The sequence below is a fragment of the Lissotriton vulgaris genome, chromosome 3_1 (genome assembly GCF_964263255.1).
Source record: "Lissotriton vulgaris chromosome 3_1, aLisVul1.2, whole genome shotgun sequence".
Classification (NCBI taxonomy): Eukaryota; Metazoa; Chordata; class Amphibia; order Caudata; family Salamandridae; genus Lissotriton; species Lissotriton vulgaris.
In genome coordinates, this window is record NC_141689.1 from 1826213804 (window position 1) to 1826231052 (window position 17249).

Here is a 17249-nt window from a genome sequence, read left to right on the forward strand (position 1 = left end):
GATTGCCTTGTTTGCTTTTTTTTTTCGATTTGTCTCAGTTTAGCAAGTCCCTTTGGGGCAGCTGCCTTCTCTACCGGAGCCTTCCTCACTCTGCCCAACCGCATAATTGCTGGCTCTGACTTTGGCGCTGGCTATGCACCTGCTCCGCTCGCCGCACACCTCCACCCTCTCATCATGCACCCAGTCATCGTTTAGCCTTTGCAACGCGGAAGACCAGTGCTGGGGGTCGGTCGCAGTGAAAGATAGTTTGAAGAGCGACCCGCTAGGTCTGGTCTGGTCAGGGATCCTCAGTCTTCAGTCCTTAGTCTTAGTCCGATCTAGGTTCTAGGTTCTAGGTTCTGGGTCAGTTTTAAGTTCTCTCTAAATGCCTTCTGAAGCCGCTCTTGCTTCGGGGGCACTTAGGGGCACCCAGGAGGCTCCAAACCTGAGCCTGTAGGATCTCTGAGTTGTCGTTCACTGGAGCCTAGCGTAAACTCAAACACAGACGTGCAAAATTTCCTCCGTACGGCTGCCCCCCCTGCCCCCCGTTCAGGGGTCCCAGTGACCTTCACAGCCCTCGCTGCCTTCAGTGCTGAGGCTTGAATAACTGGCCTAGACCAAGGAGAGGCCCATTTGTGCCGACGTAAGCTGATGTAAGGAGCGCTGGCTGTGTGTTGACGGGCGGGGTACAGGTGAGGTACAGGTGCAAGATGCCGACACTCACTCCTCACCTCCTTTCCTTCCCCCAGTCGTTTACTCCTGACTGCTGTCTCCCAACGCTCGCCTCTTTGCTCACCTGTAGTAATAGCAGGATTGGAGTGGAGCTAAGGCAGCGTGCTGCAGTGTGCGTATCCAAGTCTCGTGTGATGCAAGCTTTATTTGTTGTCCTGACCCACCCCTCGCTGAACCTACCACCCGGCTGTGCACCTGCGGGGGTAAGGCAGAGGCTCTTGTCTGAGGCTGGGGATGGGGCTGCTGGCTGCTGGCTACTGGCTGTAAGCTGTGGCCCGGTTAACCCGGTTAGCGAGCCTGTGACGGCCCTTCCTCCGAGAGTCGGAAATCGGCAGTCGGGAGACGGGGAAATTATGTTCCGAACCGCGTGAGCCTCCCGGAGCCGCGTTGTGAGTCACGCTCCGCTCTCAGTGCTCTGCACCAGATGCCGAACTCCTGCTCCTGCAGCAACGCGTTGTTTGTTCGGCGTCCTTCGCTCCCGCTCTGCTCTGTTGCTGCAATCCACGGCCCAAGATCTGACCGGAAACTAATCCACTAAGTAGTGTATGTAAGGAGTTGCTGCCCATGAGCTGCCGCTCAACCGCATAGGCTGGGTCATTCCTATACCCGTACCACCATTCATTGAGAACCAGAAAGTGTGCGGCTTGGTAGTAGGAGAGGACATCTGAAGTAGCCAGGCCCCCGGTGTATGTAGACAGGAAGCATGTACGCAGGTCCACCCTAACCGCCCCCCCCATAAAAACCCACCCAGTGCCAAGTTGACCTGCCAAAACCATAGGGGCGAAATCTGGTAGGGATGGTTTTGGAACTGGTAGAGGAGACGAGGGAGCGCCACCATCTTAAAAATAGCTGACCTACCATAAATCGTCAGAGGCATGCGAGACCACACTTTGAGATCCTCCTTAGTACGATCCCAGACCGGGATCAGATTACGATCCCTGGATACTGCCGGGACATCGGGCAAGAATACCCCCAAATATTTCATCTCCCGTCGCCAATTGAAGGGCTGATGCCCATTCCCCCGCCTCATGAGCACCCCCCAGGACCCACAGTGTGGGTTTTTGGGGATTCATATATAGCCCAGAGGTCTCACCGGGTGCTCCGATTTTGAGGGCCTGTGTTGCTTTAATTTGTCACACCATTCGAGATCTATTCAGTCCCACATTAATGCTCTACATAATTTGTCCATGGAAGTTCGTCTAAATCTGATCAGGGGTGGTTTAATTGGGTTTTTGGGTGGCTGCTGATTTTAATTTCCTTCATTCTATTTTGGGTGATGCACTGTTAGCAGTCTCCTTTCTTATTGCTATATGTTGCTGCATCCAATGTTTACCTAATCTTTTAAATATGTTTCGTCCTGGTACTGTATCACGATCTGTTAGTTATGTTTCCTATTATTCTAGTAATGATTTACGTCCTGTTTAATGTTTGTATACAATCGGTGGAATTGGACAATGGTCATGGGTGGAATGTAGTGATTGAGCCATTTTATGGATAATTGGCTCGATTATGACCATTGCCCACTACCATCTCAGTATATTTTGCTCTAATACAGTGCTGTGTAGGCCTGCATAATATGAACTAGCTGTAAAGTAAGACACGATAATGTTCTTTCTGTATCTAACTGTATCTTGCTCAAAGGCAAAGCTTGCCTATTGGCTTTGGCATACTCTAATGCCATCTAGCATACTAATTCGGGCTCTTTACGGGAATAGTGGCCTATGCAGGTCTAACCATCTTGTTTGCAGTAGACTTTACAGCAGCTTCAACTTTGCAGTCTCCGATCTGTTGCGTCTCTTGATGTTATGATGCAAGTTAAAAAAAATTGCTTTGCACCACAGCAGCAAAAGGATTAATGTATATTTAACCACTTTTTTTTTTCAAAGCTCTTTTTATTGAAAGATCACAATATCAACGCAGCCCTCCGAGCCCAGAAGGCACTGCAAGCATTCTAACTGTTCTTATATGACTGTTGTCTCTTATTTTCAGGTTCTATGCATTTACTTGCATATAAGCTCTGTATATGTACATACTGATTGCATTTTAGCAATTGCTTAGGGATTGATGTGAAGAAGGCCTATTGTGACATAGTAGTAATTTCTTTATTTTGTCCTTCTATCATTGTATAATAAAGAAACCCCAGAGTATATCATTATTTGTCCGTGTTATTTGGGATGGGAGGTCAGGGCCCTTCAGACCCAAGTGCTGTAGCATCAGAAGGATGGTAAGTTTCCCTTCCTGCAGGTAGTTGTTGAGAGAGGGATGTCCCCGCTCTCATCCAGGGAAAGCCAAAGTAACAAGTAATCCACCACGAGGCATTGTTAGGAGGGGTATGCGTTGTTTATACAGTCCCACCTGGGTGGGCTTTGTTGCGTTGTTTGCCGAGGGCCCCTTGTATGCATTGTTTTTCCTGGGTTGTTTGTGTTGTTATCACCGGTGGTATTGTTGTTGTTTGCGTTGTTATTGTTGTTTGCGAGCTCCTCGGCAATAGCCATATATTCTAGGTAATCATTAGTATTATTCCTTTCTTGGGTAAGTATTGTGAAGTGTTGTATCCTTTTGGGTCCCAGGAGGGGATAGGTTCAGTATGCCCTGGTGATTGGCAGAATTATCAGGTCATTACATGCTCTTAGTTTACTTTTATGGTCTACACGTATTTGTTGACATATATTATAAACTACTACTAGAAAACAACCAGATACTACAACAAAATATGATATATTTTGAAAAGTCATGAGAATTTATTAACTAATTCAAGAAAGTGTTTCCATTACCTCTCAGGTATGTGCTTTGGAATCTCTATATCAAAGGACTTCATGTGCAATAGTTTGATGTCTTCAGCCATATTGTTTGCAGTTACTACATCACACGCTACTTCATACATGGTCTTCGATAACTCGCATGCATAGACATGAGGTGCTCCAGCCTTTTTAGCAAACATACTGAAAAAAAAGACATAGAACAAAATCTTAAATAATCTTTAAACACATATAAAAGAATATGAATTCCCAGCTCCCAAAATATCACATGTGCGTTCCAAAATATAGGAAATAAATAATTCAACAGCAGTTCCAGCATGTCATTCCATAGATTAAATACTTGTGCTGATCATTTATTTGCAAACATAGCCATGGGCGGATGACTCTCCAAAGAGGCGAGTAAGGTAATGCACTGCCTAATGCAGAATTCTAAGCTACAACCCATTTCACATCCATCAGTGCAGATTCCTTCAACTTGGATCACTCCATGGACCATGCAAGACCCTTAGAAAGTGAAGCAACAGCAATGTTAGCATTTTCAGAATTCTCAATGTCAACATCTAATAGAATTAGACAAGGCACTAGGGAAGTTCAGACCCAAAATGCAAAAATCCCAGTCCCCGCTATTGCCTGTATGCCTCTCTCCATCCTGACCGTCTTCTTCTCTCAATCCTGGCCTTCTGCTTGGGCGTGCTTCGCCTAAAATCTACCATCTGGACCCCCGAGTCCTTCCCAGGTACAGGGTACGGTGGCGAATATTCTACTCGGCGCAGTGGTGTGACGCTACTGGGTTTAACCATTCCTGTACCTGTGAAGTGCGCCCGCCCTGGACTTCGCTGCTGCCTCTCTTTTTCCCAAGACTGCTCCCCAACCCCGAGGATGAATCAGCGGATCTTCGCCTTGCAGATCGTCAACTCTGATGTCCCCGTGGTCCTGCGCCTATGCACTCCCTATACAGACTTCCGTCCAACTTTGGCTTGTGGGCTTCGCCCACCCTATGACTCAACTAAATTCAATCCTGCTCTCTGGTCTTTCTCCCAGGATTTTCAACTTTTGTGCACCCCGCCATTTTGGTGCTGGTCTCCGTCTTTTTCCCGTGACCCTGGCCCGCCACCCTGTTTGAGATCCGTCCTTCCCTCCTGACTCCCCCAATGACCTGAACGTTTTTCTCTTTTCTTGCTGGACTGCCTTAACCTCCACCCATGTTCCCTTCTCTCCTCTCACCTTCACTCACAATCCTTTTCATGTCCCCTTGCCTTTTCTCCCCCCTACGATTTGCCACTTTCTGTATAATGACTGTGCAACAATTGTTTAATTTATTGTAACTTGTAATTCGTATTTGTACTATTGTCTCATCGTAACTCCTGTTGTTTCTCTGTAAAGCGCTGTGATACCTCCAGGCCTAGCCAGCGCTATATAAAACTCTAGATAAATAAATGAATAAAATGGTCTTAAAAGTGGTTAAATATCTGGGCCATGTTATGCGGGGCACCTCTCTTAAATCGTTTCAGGACCTCAGTCGTGAATATGACATGCCTAGGACACAGTTTCTCAGATATTTGCAGTTTCGCCATGCTATCATGCCCGCTTTGGAGGGCCTCGACTCTCTGCCCGAATTCAGCCCTATAGAAGCTTAAGTGTTCATGGGGGAACTGGAGGACAAGAAGATCTCCCTTATTTATCAGACCCTTGTGGTACACTGTTCATCGTCCCTACAACATCTGCGGGAGGTCTGGGCGGGGGACGTGGGTGATTTGGAAGAAGAGGATTGGCGGGAGGCGCTTGAGGCCCCCAGGGGAGCGGCTATTGCTGTGCGCCTGCGCTTTATTCAATTTAAATATTTACACAGGGCCTATTACACCAGGGAACAACTGTGGAAAGCAAGATTGATTGCGTCCCCCGATTGCCTGAGGTGCGGACGAGCGGTTGGCACGTTCTTACATACGGTGTGGAGCTGTGATGGGTTGGCGCAGAGGTGGAGCAATGTATGGGACTGCCTGTCGGAGGTGCTGGGCTGGGAGCTCCCGCGCACCCTCAAACTAGGGCTCCTTCCTGTCCTTGAGGGAGTGGGGGGCAATATCTACAAGAGACATCTGCTGTTGCTGGGCCTCACTCTAGCAAAACGGGACATAGCACAAGCCTGGAAAGACCCTCGAGCACCTAGATTGACAGTATGGAAACAGGGCCTTGACTTTTGTATGGGATTGGAACGCCCTGTCTATGAGGCCAGAGGGTGCCCTAAGAAACATTACAAAATATGGAAAAGTTGGGCAGACTACCGGGGGATATGGCTGGAGCCGCCGCCACTGTCTAGAGATGATGAAGGGTCGGCGAGATGTGGCCAGGGGGTGATATAGTACACGATGCATTTGTTTTTTTTTCATTGCTGTTTTGCAAGGGGACATGGCAACACTGGGCAGGGCGGGGGGTTGGGGACGGGATGGGAGTTGTGGGGGGGGGTTTTGGGAGGTGGGCTGTTAAGAGCTGGGACATATAACTGTATAATTTACGGATCGTAATTGTTGTTGGAATGATCTGCTTGCAGTGCCTTCTGGGCTCGGAGGGCTGCGTTGATATTGTGATCTTTCAATAAAAAGAGCTTTGAAAAAAAAAAAGTGGTTAAATATACATTAATCCTTTTGCTGCTGTGGTGCAAAGCAATTTTTTTTAACTTGCATCAGAACATCAAGAGACGCAACAGATCGGAGACTGCAAAGTTGAAGCTGCTGTAAAGTCTACTGCAAACAAGATGGTTAGACCTGTCAGCCTTAAGGTGGTTTCCCCCAAACATTTTGCTCTCCCCCACCTGTTTTGCTGAAATTCCTTTTTGTTGGCCTTAGGACTCTATGCACTTTACCACTGCTACCCAGTGCTCAAGTTCTTTTGCTCACTCTCCTAAACATGGTAATATTGGCTTATACCTAAGTGGCAATTTAATTTACTATAAGTCCATAGTAAAGCGGTACAACATGTGCCCAGGACCTGTAAATTAAATGTTACTAATGGGCCTGCACCACTTTTTGAGCCACCCACTTAAGAAGCCCTTTAAAACATGTCTCAGTGCTGCCATTGCAGCCTGTGTGCAATTGGAAACTGCCAATTTGACTTAGCAAAATAACCCCTTTGCCAAGCCTAAACCTTCCTTTTTAATATAAGTCACCCCTAATGTAGGCCTTAAACAGCCATTTGGGCAGGGTGCAGTGCAATTGAAAAGATCAACATGTACTTTTAAGGTTTACAGGTCCTGGTAGTGAAAAACTCCTAAATTCTTTGTTCACTACTGTGAGGCCTACCTCTCCCATAGGAGAACACTAGGTCTTAAAAGAATTGGAACGTAAAATACTCTTTAATGGAAAAGTCAGATTTTGAATCACAATTCCTAAAATGCCCCTTTTAGAAAGTTGGTATATTCTTCTCCTAACTATTTGGTGCCTGTAGCATGTATCCTGGGTCACATGACTGATTAGCATGGTTGCTGGCCTCTGCGTATTCCTCCCAAACAGTGAAACAAAGGGGGACTGACTGTTGTCAGGTTGGGCCATCCTGCTAGAATGTGTGGGGCAGAGATATTCCCGGTCCCACTTCATTTCAAAGGAGCTGCCTCATACTCACAAAAACTTATTAGCCCTATATCACCCCAGACCCTTTGGAGTCTGAACAGGGAGAATGGAAATTCCAGACCCATCTGTTTATGTGTATGGGGGGAAGACTCCAGACGTTTCCTCCACTTCAAAGCTGGCACCAGGTAAACAAATAGAAACCCCAGACCCACTCCTCTTCAGTTCAATCCAGGAACTGCGGAGGATGCCCAGAAGGACTTCCTTGTACATCAGAGGCTACCCTACTGCTTGAGGCCTGCCTTGTTTCTCAGAAGGGTGCCCTGCTGCTTGATCCCAGGTATCAGTTGGCTGACCTCCTGTTCTGAGCTACAGAGATACAACAAGCTCCAAAGGCCTCCCTACATCTGGCCCTGGCTGGACCTACAATTGGCCCTGCCTGGACTTGCTACTGGTCCTGCCTGAGCCCTGCTGGCCTCAGCTGGAGTGTATTCCTGGTCCGCAAGAGGTGCATCTTCAAGTCCTTGACCCTTGGCTAGCATCAGTTGAGCTCCAGTAAAATTCAGAACTTTTAAACTCTGCACTCCAGACTTTGAGGAGACAGCTGTTTCAGCTGAACTGGTCTGGTCCCTGTATCAAGCCAGCACCCCCTCGCAGTCGGGCTAAACTTGTGGCTGTGTACTGGCCTAGCGGATAAGCACAGTTAGCGATTTCTGCTTCTTGCCGCTATTTTTACTTAAACCTTTAAAATTGCAGATCTCCAGTTCTACTAATTGGATTTTTCTTGTTTTGGTGTCAAATAATATATTACATTGTACTCTATATTTTCTAAATTGGTGTATGATACCTCTTCTGTTGTGTTTTCACATGATTGGTGTATGTGTGCTGCATAAATACTTTACACAGTGTTTTCAAGTTAAGCCTGACTGTTTTGTGCCAACCTACCAGGTTAAGCAAAGGTTAGTTTAGTGACTTATGTGCTTCACCCTGACAAGGACTGTAGTGGTTGTTGCTCATGAAGGGATTTCACCACCCCTCAATCAAAAACACAATTTCCTACAAAGATGCAGCTGCATTAAACATATGATGGAATCTGATCTATACTGTACTTGATCTAAATATTTAACCAAGGCATATTTCGTTGTGATTATTACAAGTAAGCCCCTGATAGAAAAAATAAGTTGAACAACAGTTCGCTGATATTTCTCAGGTGATGTATCCTTCTAGTGTCTGGGATCATTATTTGACATGGCTTTCAAAGCATACTTTTTTAAATGTAACACCTGTTGTCAAATAGTTGCATTATCTTTTTTTCTCCAAATGGGCTATCATCTAGTCAAGCAATAAAGGCCAGATGCACAAAGCCTTTTTGTGCAAAACGGCTTTTTGGTAATCCATAAACCCACTTCGAAATTTGGTGAAGGATTAACGAATCACTAAATGGGTTTAGTAATGGTTACAGAATAGTAATTTGGAAGGGGATTCTTTAATACATACCTTGCAAATTGAAATTCGGTATTGGATGTATCAACAGATTGCGACTGGAATCCCAGTCGCAAGCCATTGTATTGTTACAAAACCTCAAAGGAAGTGGTAACTCAATCACACAAAAGAAAAGACAGCAGATGTACTGTATTGCAGGGCACACAGGACATAAGCAATGCTTTGAAGGCCCGTGGGTTTTCCCTGTGCTTTAAACTGCTTGGACCTTGCATTTGAATCTAGTAACCTACAAGTAATGACCACTGGTAAAGGGTATGCAACAAGAATAAGAAAACAATGAATGGGATAAATTCACCTTTACTTTTGACACGCAAGTAACACTCCAATGTAGATATTTTAGTTAAATGATTTACCGTTTTTATATCCCAATGAAAAGAAGCACTGGCAAAGCAAATATTTTATGCCTTGCAAATTACTGGCTTTGCCAATGCTTGTTTCCCAAGCCCCCCCCCCCCCCCTTAAAAACAGAAGAGTGGCATTTATGCATGCATCTAAGGTGGTTATAATTATGGAATTAGTGTTCTTTTGCTTTCAGAAAATCCATTCAAAGCTGATCGCCACAGATGTGCATGCATCCGAAGTGGTCTTCTTTCCATGCATTTCTAAAAGCAAGAGAAAATGAATTCAAAGATGGCCACCTCGTTTTCATTCACATGCAGGGGCAGCCAACTTGGAACTGTTAAAAACATTTAAAGATCTATACAGAGGGGGCGAGGTGGATGTTGGGGAGCAGGGAGAGACAGAGAGGGAGGGAAAATAGCTAACACATGCTACTCAATTAAAACACGGAGACAGAAATGTTCCTTGGGCAAGAGGAACATGACTATAGAGGAAAGTCATCGAATCTGGAACAGGGTAGTGAAACAGAGAAGAAAGCCACCCAACTGTGAGCAAGGTGCTGACCCAAAGTACACTCTATTTATGGTATTGTTAATAATAGGTCTTGACAATTAACCGCTAATACCATCTGTAGGCAAGACCTACAAACTAACTGTCACTTACAAATGCCAATATGGGACTAAACAATCACTGAGCTTCCAGTATTTATCTTAAAATAGGCTACAAACCTTAATATCCCTGTTCCGGTTCCAATATCTAGCACAGTGGCACACCCGGAGTGGACTGCCTTCTGGATAGCTTTCTGATAAGTCTGATTCCTTTTTGTGTCATTCAACATAATAAAATGCCAGCGTTCAACAAGCCAATTAGCAACTCGATAAAAGTTCTCTTTGGCATCCACATAGTCGGGGTTTAGTTTCACTGCTTTGTAGAAATACCCAGCAGCTTCATCACGAAAGCCCATCCTATAGAGAACAAAATACAAACATTACAAAAAATGTAATTTTAATATGCAGACGTAAAACAAAACAATGTGCTGATGGAGCAAGGACTCGTGAAAAAGAGACTTGCTTTAAAACAATCTTCTCATACAACGTCTAACCCCTTACTAAACCTGTATTGTGGAAATAATATGCACTACACAACATTTATGAGTAAAGACTAAGCTTGCCTATGTGTCTTATTAACCAGTAACTGGAGTGTGATTCTAAAATGGCCGCTAACCAAAAATCTTTAGTGCGCATGCGTCGTCTACTCCATCTACATAGTACGACGTATCTCTTTGCTTGAAGGGAACTTTCTGCACTTGCGCAGTAGTTAACAATATGGCCGGTTGAAACTCACATGCTTGCCGCTTCCCACCTGCTTGCTGGAAAGCTAAACCCAGCTATTTTACTAATGCTAATCCGGGAAGGGTAACAATAAATAAATGGGATTAGAGTAGAGATAGGTGGTATACATTGAAACCATTTATTTTTGATGTTAACATTTGTCTTTTTGACTTTTTCAATAGTGCTTATTATGGGAATAGAAACGTGCACCACAGTCCATTCCCTCTCGTTCTATTGCACATGCGTAGTGCAACCAAGCTGGAAGACGCGATGTCAACTTAAACATCGTCCATGGTTGCTAACGGATACTTTCCTGAGAACCGGAACGACAGTCCACTGAAATGGATGGGAACCTGCAGACTTTTTATAATTTGTGACAATTAGATTGTGAATGCGGGTGGGAAATAAAGTTTGAATAAAGAATTAAGGGGATTGGTTTATTAACAAAGGGCTAACTGAAAAGAGTAATATGTAAGCATTGTGTGAAGATCACCTCCCTTTGCCTGCCCAATCAGAGTTAGAAATGTCATACATTTGAAACCTTAATGGGTGGTACCAACATACAGAAAGGTATAATTGAGGTAGTTCTTAGTTAGTTAAGTTAGTTCCAGACGGAGATGCTGAAGCATGAGACCGGGATGTTGTCGGAGTGACGAATGAAGCTGAATTGCAGAACCAATTATCTTAAGCAAATAAATGTAGAAGATGATCGCGGAAGAATCTCGAGGAGGAAGTGAGTGTCAGAGAGGGGTGCTACGCAAGCGTTGGTGATAAAGAGGTCATCCTGATTCCTGCTCTGAAGTCTTTGTTTGCCAGATCTTTGCTGGGGGACCCCTACCAATTCCTAGGTCTGGGAGTTGGTTTTCACACCATTCTAGGTAACTACAATTAAATCTATGTATACGCATATGTGCTTTTCTCTCTATCCTCTCCCTTTCATTCCAAGTCATTGCAAAGTATTAATGAATGCATTTTTGGTTGATTGTTTGAATCTTCCTTCCTGTGAGAAACGGAGCCTGTTCTGTACTTCTGTACTGTGTAAATGGTTCACATGAATTAATCTGAGATATAATTTAAAATACATCCCGACTCTGTGATACTTTCCAATGTGAAAGAATATTGAAATCTTCTGTAATTTCACCATCAACTAGTTCAACTAATGGTCCATTGACCAGAGGAAAGAACTCTTTGATCAGTGAAAGTTTAGTTAGGGACTAAAGATAACTAATCTAGAGAACTATAAAACATGACCCCAGCGGTTTTTGCCAGTGTTTTGTGAATGAATTTATGGTCCCAGTTGAGTATGTGGTGTTAGATTACCTGTTGCTGATAACCCGCTGGACCAGTTTTCTGGGAGCAGAGCTTTGGTTAGTATTGACCAGATTAGTGATAAGTATTTATTATTGATTATTACTTTGTGTTATGTTTTGTTTTATGTTGTCCAGAATTTCCTGGGTAAATGTGAATAGCGGGTGGCCTCAGAAACAACACTGCAGTGAGGTTACTCGTCTGTTGGAATAACACTGAGAAGCTAGGTAGGGCTGGCAGTGTTGAACTAGGGACTATTTCATATGAAAGTGAGAGTGATTGATAGTAAAGAAGTTTGCAAATAAACCTTCGTCTTATATCACCTAGTAAGGGTAACAACGAAGAAGTAGCAGGTTCTTCCAAGCTTGATTGAAGGGTAAACAGAAGGTTTTATTCACAGTGTATGAAAAGTAAACAGAAGGTCTTACTCAAAGAAGAGTGAGCGGAAGGTTTTACTTGCAGTGAAAAGAAATAAACTATCCTTTGATTTAGTGGAACAGACAGAGTAGTGAATGTTTATATGTCATTGTTAATGGATTTTATTTGAGAGAAAAGTAAGAAAACGAAGTTTACGCATTACCTTGTAAAGGAAGGATCAGTTGCCGGAGTTGCACTGACGTCACAGTGAGCTGCGATGGGATTGGTGGAAACAACAGGTGTGTGTGAAAAACGCAGATTGTAAAGGAGGGGTCGGTAGTAAGGAGCAGAACTGACGTCATTTGAAAGGTCACGCTAGCATTGGTCAGATTACAAGTGTGTCCGAAAGCTTAATTGGAAGCCGGAATAAGAACAAAAATTTGATTGGTTAGTGAAAATTTGTATGCTCGATTCTCATTTGCCTTTTTGTGCAAGTCGCCCTGAGAGGAAAGCTTGAGGTTTTGCAGATTATTGTTTTATTCATCGAGTGACTAAATGTATGGAGAAAGGAAAAAAGTGTCATTTATAAAGAAAATTAAGAATTTCTTCCAGAAAGATAAACCCGTTTTAACTTCAGGGGGTATTCCTATTCCGCCGCCTGAAATGCCTGCTTCATTTATGATGATGTAGAGTGGTTATCATACATGTGTACGGTTGGAAAATTGGATGGAGTACACAAAGGATGATGGTGTTTTGGCTTTTCAAAAGCATGGTACCTTTAATGGAAAAAATTTACAAAATTTGAGGATGCAGATGTAGGAGTTAAAACCAAGACCTAGATTAACTCAGTATGAGGCATTAGAAGAATGGGAGAGTGAGTCGTTTCGTTTCGTTAGCTTTATTCGATTTTGAGGTATAAAATCATAAAAGCACATTGCAATATATAAACACCATTTCATTTCATCTCATTTTACAGCATGTAATATTATGGCATAAAATCTTTAAAAGAAATCAGGTACCAAATAGATCATTGCGGAGTATATTAGGTCAAGTCTGGATGTTAGTGCCCCTCACCCTGGAGCCATTTCAGCCCAACCAAAAGTTACCCTCTTCTTTAATCTTGCATATGGGAGGAATGATTCTCTGGGATAAAAATCAGATAGTCCCCAGGTGTGTATAGGACCATCTCCTATCTGTGGTTGCCAGGTCTGGAGGTATGGGACAACATTGCTATTTCTAAACTTTATTAACACCAGATCGCCAGGTCTCTCTTTTCGAAGCGGGCCTAGCCAACCCACCCTTCTAACACTTCGTATTCTACCGTCGATATCAGGAGGCAGGGGTCTATTCTTTGTTAACCAAAACAGGGTCTTATTTGTTAGTTCCTGTTGACTTTCTGTTTTTCCATTAGTAAGTACTGGCACTCCGGAAAGGACGCACACAAACGGGGCAGCCTCCGGTGGTAGTGATATTACTTTGGGGAGTTATTAAAGATACTGCAGTATTGCTTAAGGGCTGTGAGTGATTGGAGCCTACCATACTTTTTAGAAGTAGTGAGTTTGTCTTAGTCATTTCCTCTATTGCCACGATCCTATCCCCTAGATTGTATCAAAGAGTTGATCATGGTTTGTATCTGGGCCAACAGGGTTGGTGAGGTAAGGGGTGCAGGGACTAACAGTTTCGCGGGATCCTTACACGTTTGTGGAGAAAGGGTGATAAGCAATGGTGGGTTCAAAGTCAATTTTTGCTGCTTTGCTTGGCTGCCTGTATGTTTATCCGCTGGTCGTTTCCTTTTACCAGAAAGGTCCGGGAGGGACATTATGGGGTTCGTGTTACCTATAGCAGGTGGACAAATTGGCGTACCCAGGAGATTTCCATATGGTGGGGATAATATGCAGGATTGGGGACTTGTAATGACTGTAGGGCAGATAGAAGCACTAATTTGCTCAGGGGTGGTCTCGACAGCAACATACTTGGATTTGCATAAACTATTAAGTTCCTCCAGCAGTGATAGACTTTTTGAAGCGGCAGCTGACTGTGGGGGGGGAGGAATCACTGATGGAACAGTCTGTAGACAGTCGTCTTCGTTCTGTTCTTACTGTTTGTTGGACTGTAAGTGGTGTTGTCTTGGTGAAGTAGTGGACCAACGTCCCCTTAGCCAAGTCCCTTGTCAAAGTTGGATTTTTACGGCCCCCCTTGCATGTCATGGTGTAAGTAGCAGCAGGCACCTACAGGGACAAGGGATGTTTCCAAAACAAGTTCTTTTACCTCCTTTTGTTGCACGGCCAAGGGGGGTGGCCCGGCCCGTCCTCCTCTGGCCTCTGATGGCCATAGATGGCCCGCCCTCTGACCGGGCTCAGCCCGGCGCGCCCGCGCGCGCCCCGCGGGACGGGAGGCGTTCCGCTCTTTGTTTGCACCTCCGGGTGCTGGCTGTGACGTCCCAGGTGCGACTCTGCCACTGGGGCACCTGGGAAATGGAGTTTCCGCTGGCCGTTCCCCTCACGGCGCTCGGCGGACTGATGCTGGAATGGTGGGCAGGAGTGGTGGGCAGGTACGGGGCTATGCCGTTGCCGTCACGGCGCTGTCTCTGCCTGCCTGCCTGGTCGGATCCCAAATGGACGCCCCCACAGAGCGCTCGGCGCTCCGCTCTTTGTTTGCACCTCCGGGTGCTGGCTGTGACGTCCCAGGTGCGCCTCTGCCACTGGAGCACCTGGGAAATGGAGTTTCCGCTGGCCGTTCCCCTCACGGCGCTCGGCGGACTGATGCTGGAATGGTGGGCAGGAGTGGTGGGCAGGTACGGGGCTATGCCGTTGCCGTCACGGCGCTGTCTCTGCCTGCCTGCCTGGTCGGATCCCAAATGGACGCCCCCACAGAGCGCTCGGCGCTCCGCTCTTTGTTTGCACCTCCGGGTGCTGGCTGTGACGTCCCAGGTGCGCCTCTGCCACTGGGGCACCTGGGAAATGGAGTTTCCGCTGGCTGTTCCCCTCACGGCACTCGGCGGACTGATGCTGGAATGGTGGGCAGGAGTGGTGGGCAGGTACGGGGCTATGCCGTTGCCGTCACGGCGCTGTCTCTGCCTGCCTGCCTGGTCGGATCCCAAATGGACTGAGTCATTTGAAAGAGAAAAGGGTCGAAGAGGAAAATTTACAGGATTTTATACAAGACATATGTATGGGTCACGTGAAGAACAAATGAAACAGTGGAAAAGAGCAATGGTATCAGAGGGCTTATATCCAGTATTAATGGCTGACGAACAAATAGGGATTAAGTGTAAAGAAAAATTTAAACATTTGAATACGACAGGATATGGTGAATCTGAATATGAGTTATTTAAGGACATTTTAAATAAAAACCCTCCACTGTATCAAGAAGGACCAAGTAGAATGACCCCGAATGCACCAGTCTTAGGACCACCTTCGATTCCACAGGTTATGCATGAGCAGACAGTTAATAGAGTACTTTATGATAAAGAAAAAGATGCAATAAATGAAAACAGAGGAATTAATACAGAAAATAAGCCAATTAAATGTAAATCCTGAAGCGTTGACAATACCTGTAACTTTAGGTCCTGTTGTTCCATTATATGGAGATAAAGTAAATTGTCCAAAGCCACCAACTACAGTAATGCCTTTAAATAATCCCAGAAAAGAAATCATCATAATAACTGATGACCAAGCCAGTAAATGTGATTCAGTAATTTCATTAATGGATCTACCAATAAAAGACAATGTGAATGAAACCCGAAAGAGAGCTGTACCTAGCAGTTCAATGGAAGGGAGGATAATAACATCCTCAGGGGTCAGGAGTGCCACATCAATAACACCACGAGATTTAGAAAGATGGGCACAAGGGATTGAAAAACAGAGTTCACCTTCTAAAATATTAGACAATTACAAATTAAAGTTAGAATTGGAAGTATTGATTTCTGGATATGTGGGAATAGATAGATTGAACACTTATGATGAAGACTTGTTGTTTGTGTGCAGAAGTATAACTAGAAATGCGAGACTGTTTCATAAGAAATTGACAGAACTATCCTCTGAGATAGGAATAGATATAGGGAAGTCAAAGGTATTACAGAAGCCTTATCGAGTGGATTTTACTGACAAGGATTTGGAAAATATAACTGTGTCCGGAAGAAAGTTGCAAGTGAAAGAGTTACTGAGTATCTTGCAGAAATGGGGAGACCTTGATAAGTGGCAGGAGAAAAAATGTGAAGAATTCAATGTAGAAGAAAGAATTAGAAGAAAATAAAAAATAAATGATTTGGCCATCAAGTGAGAATTTCTCTAAGCTACAAACATAATGCCACAATGCGATTCTCTTGGTAGGTGAGTATCTCTATCATAGATAACTTTGAACGGCTGCTTATTCTCACCAAAGAGAACCTTTAACATGAAATCGATTTTATTAGGACATAAACACAGAGTCAATCCACAATGAACATTAACAAGTGCTGTCCCCAACATACACTGCGTAAATGATGAGAAAATAATGAAAATCCCATAAAGTAATTTAAACACATGTCCAGTGGTCCAAGGAAGGAAGGATGGCAAATCAGAAAGATTTGAGCAACTCTGCAAACTATATAACCATTATTTGTACACTTGATCCTTATCATTTTGTCTTTCAGATGACACCCTTTTTCCTTTGCAAACCCACGAGAGTTAACCCCACCAACAAGAATGGAAGCAACCACACTTCCCACCACATTTAAAAAAATCTGAGACATCATGGAAGACAGGCCATCGTCAATGCCATGGCGCAGACTTCACACCTTCACTATTCAAGCTCTTCTAGGGAGAGTTTCAAAGTGGTCAAAGAACTACTCAAAGTTCCGGAGCCGGATGTGGTGCATGACAAACAAAAAAGCACACAACTGGCTGAGTTCTTCCACACAAAAATTGAGAAGATCTTAATGTCTCTGCCCCAGCCGAACCCATCTCAGGACATTGCCAAGCAGGACGTGGGACCTCGGGCCAGAGAGATCCTTTTCCACATTGACACCTTTGGTCCAGTATCAGTGAGCGACGTTGCCAAAACTCTATCGTCGATTAAAAGTGGTTCTCCCATGGACCCGGTCCCCATGAAGTTTCTCAAGCAGGTAATAGCGTCCATTGTAGCTCCCATAACAGACCTTATGAACGCCTCTTTTGCTCAGGGTGTGGTGCCACCCACTTGGAAAATGGCGGTTGTTAAGGCTCTTTTAAAAAAGACCAATTTGGACCCCAACGATCTGGCGAACTTTAGACCTATTTCGCTCTTGCCGGGCCTCAGCAAAGTTGCTGAACGACTGGTCAACAGGCAGTTGTCAGCCTTTTTGGAGTCGAATGGACTCCTTCGACCATCACAAACTGGATTCCGCCCAGGTCAGGGCACAGACA

General features: G+C 44.6%; 1 protein-coding gene across 1 annotated transcript in view; it reads right to left on the minus strand.

The window, feature by feature from the left end:
* PRMT9 (protein arginine methyltransferase 9) overlaps window positions 1-17249 on the minus strand; it is a 353591-nt gene that overhangs the window by 268648 nt on the left and 67694 nt on the right. Inside the window, exons 3-4 of the mRNA XM_086962269.1 lie at window positions 9598-9834; window positions 3486-3653 (exon numbers count right to left, since the gene is read on the minus strand). Of these exons, the coding sequence (XP_086818395.1) occupies window positions 3486-3653; window positions 9598-9834 (405 nt within the window). The remainder of the gene's footprint in view (window positions 1-3485; window positions 3654-9597; window positions 9835-17249) is intronic.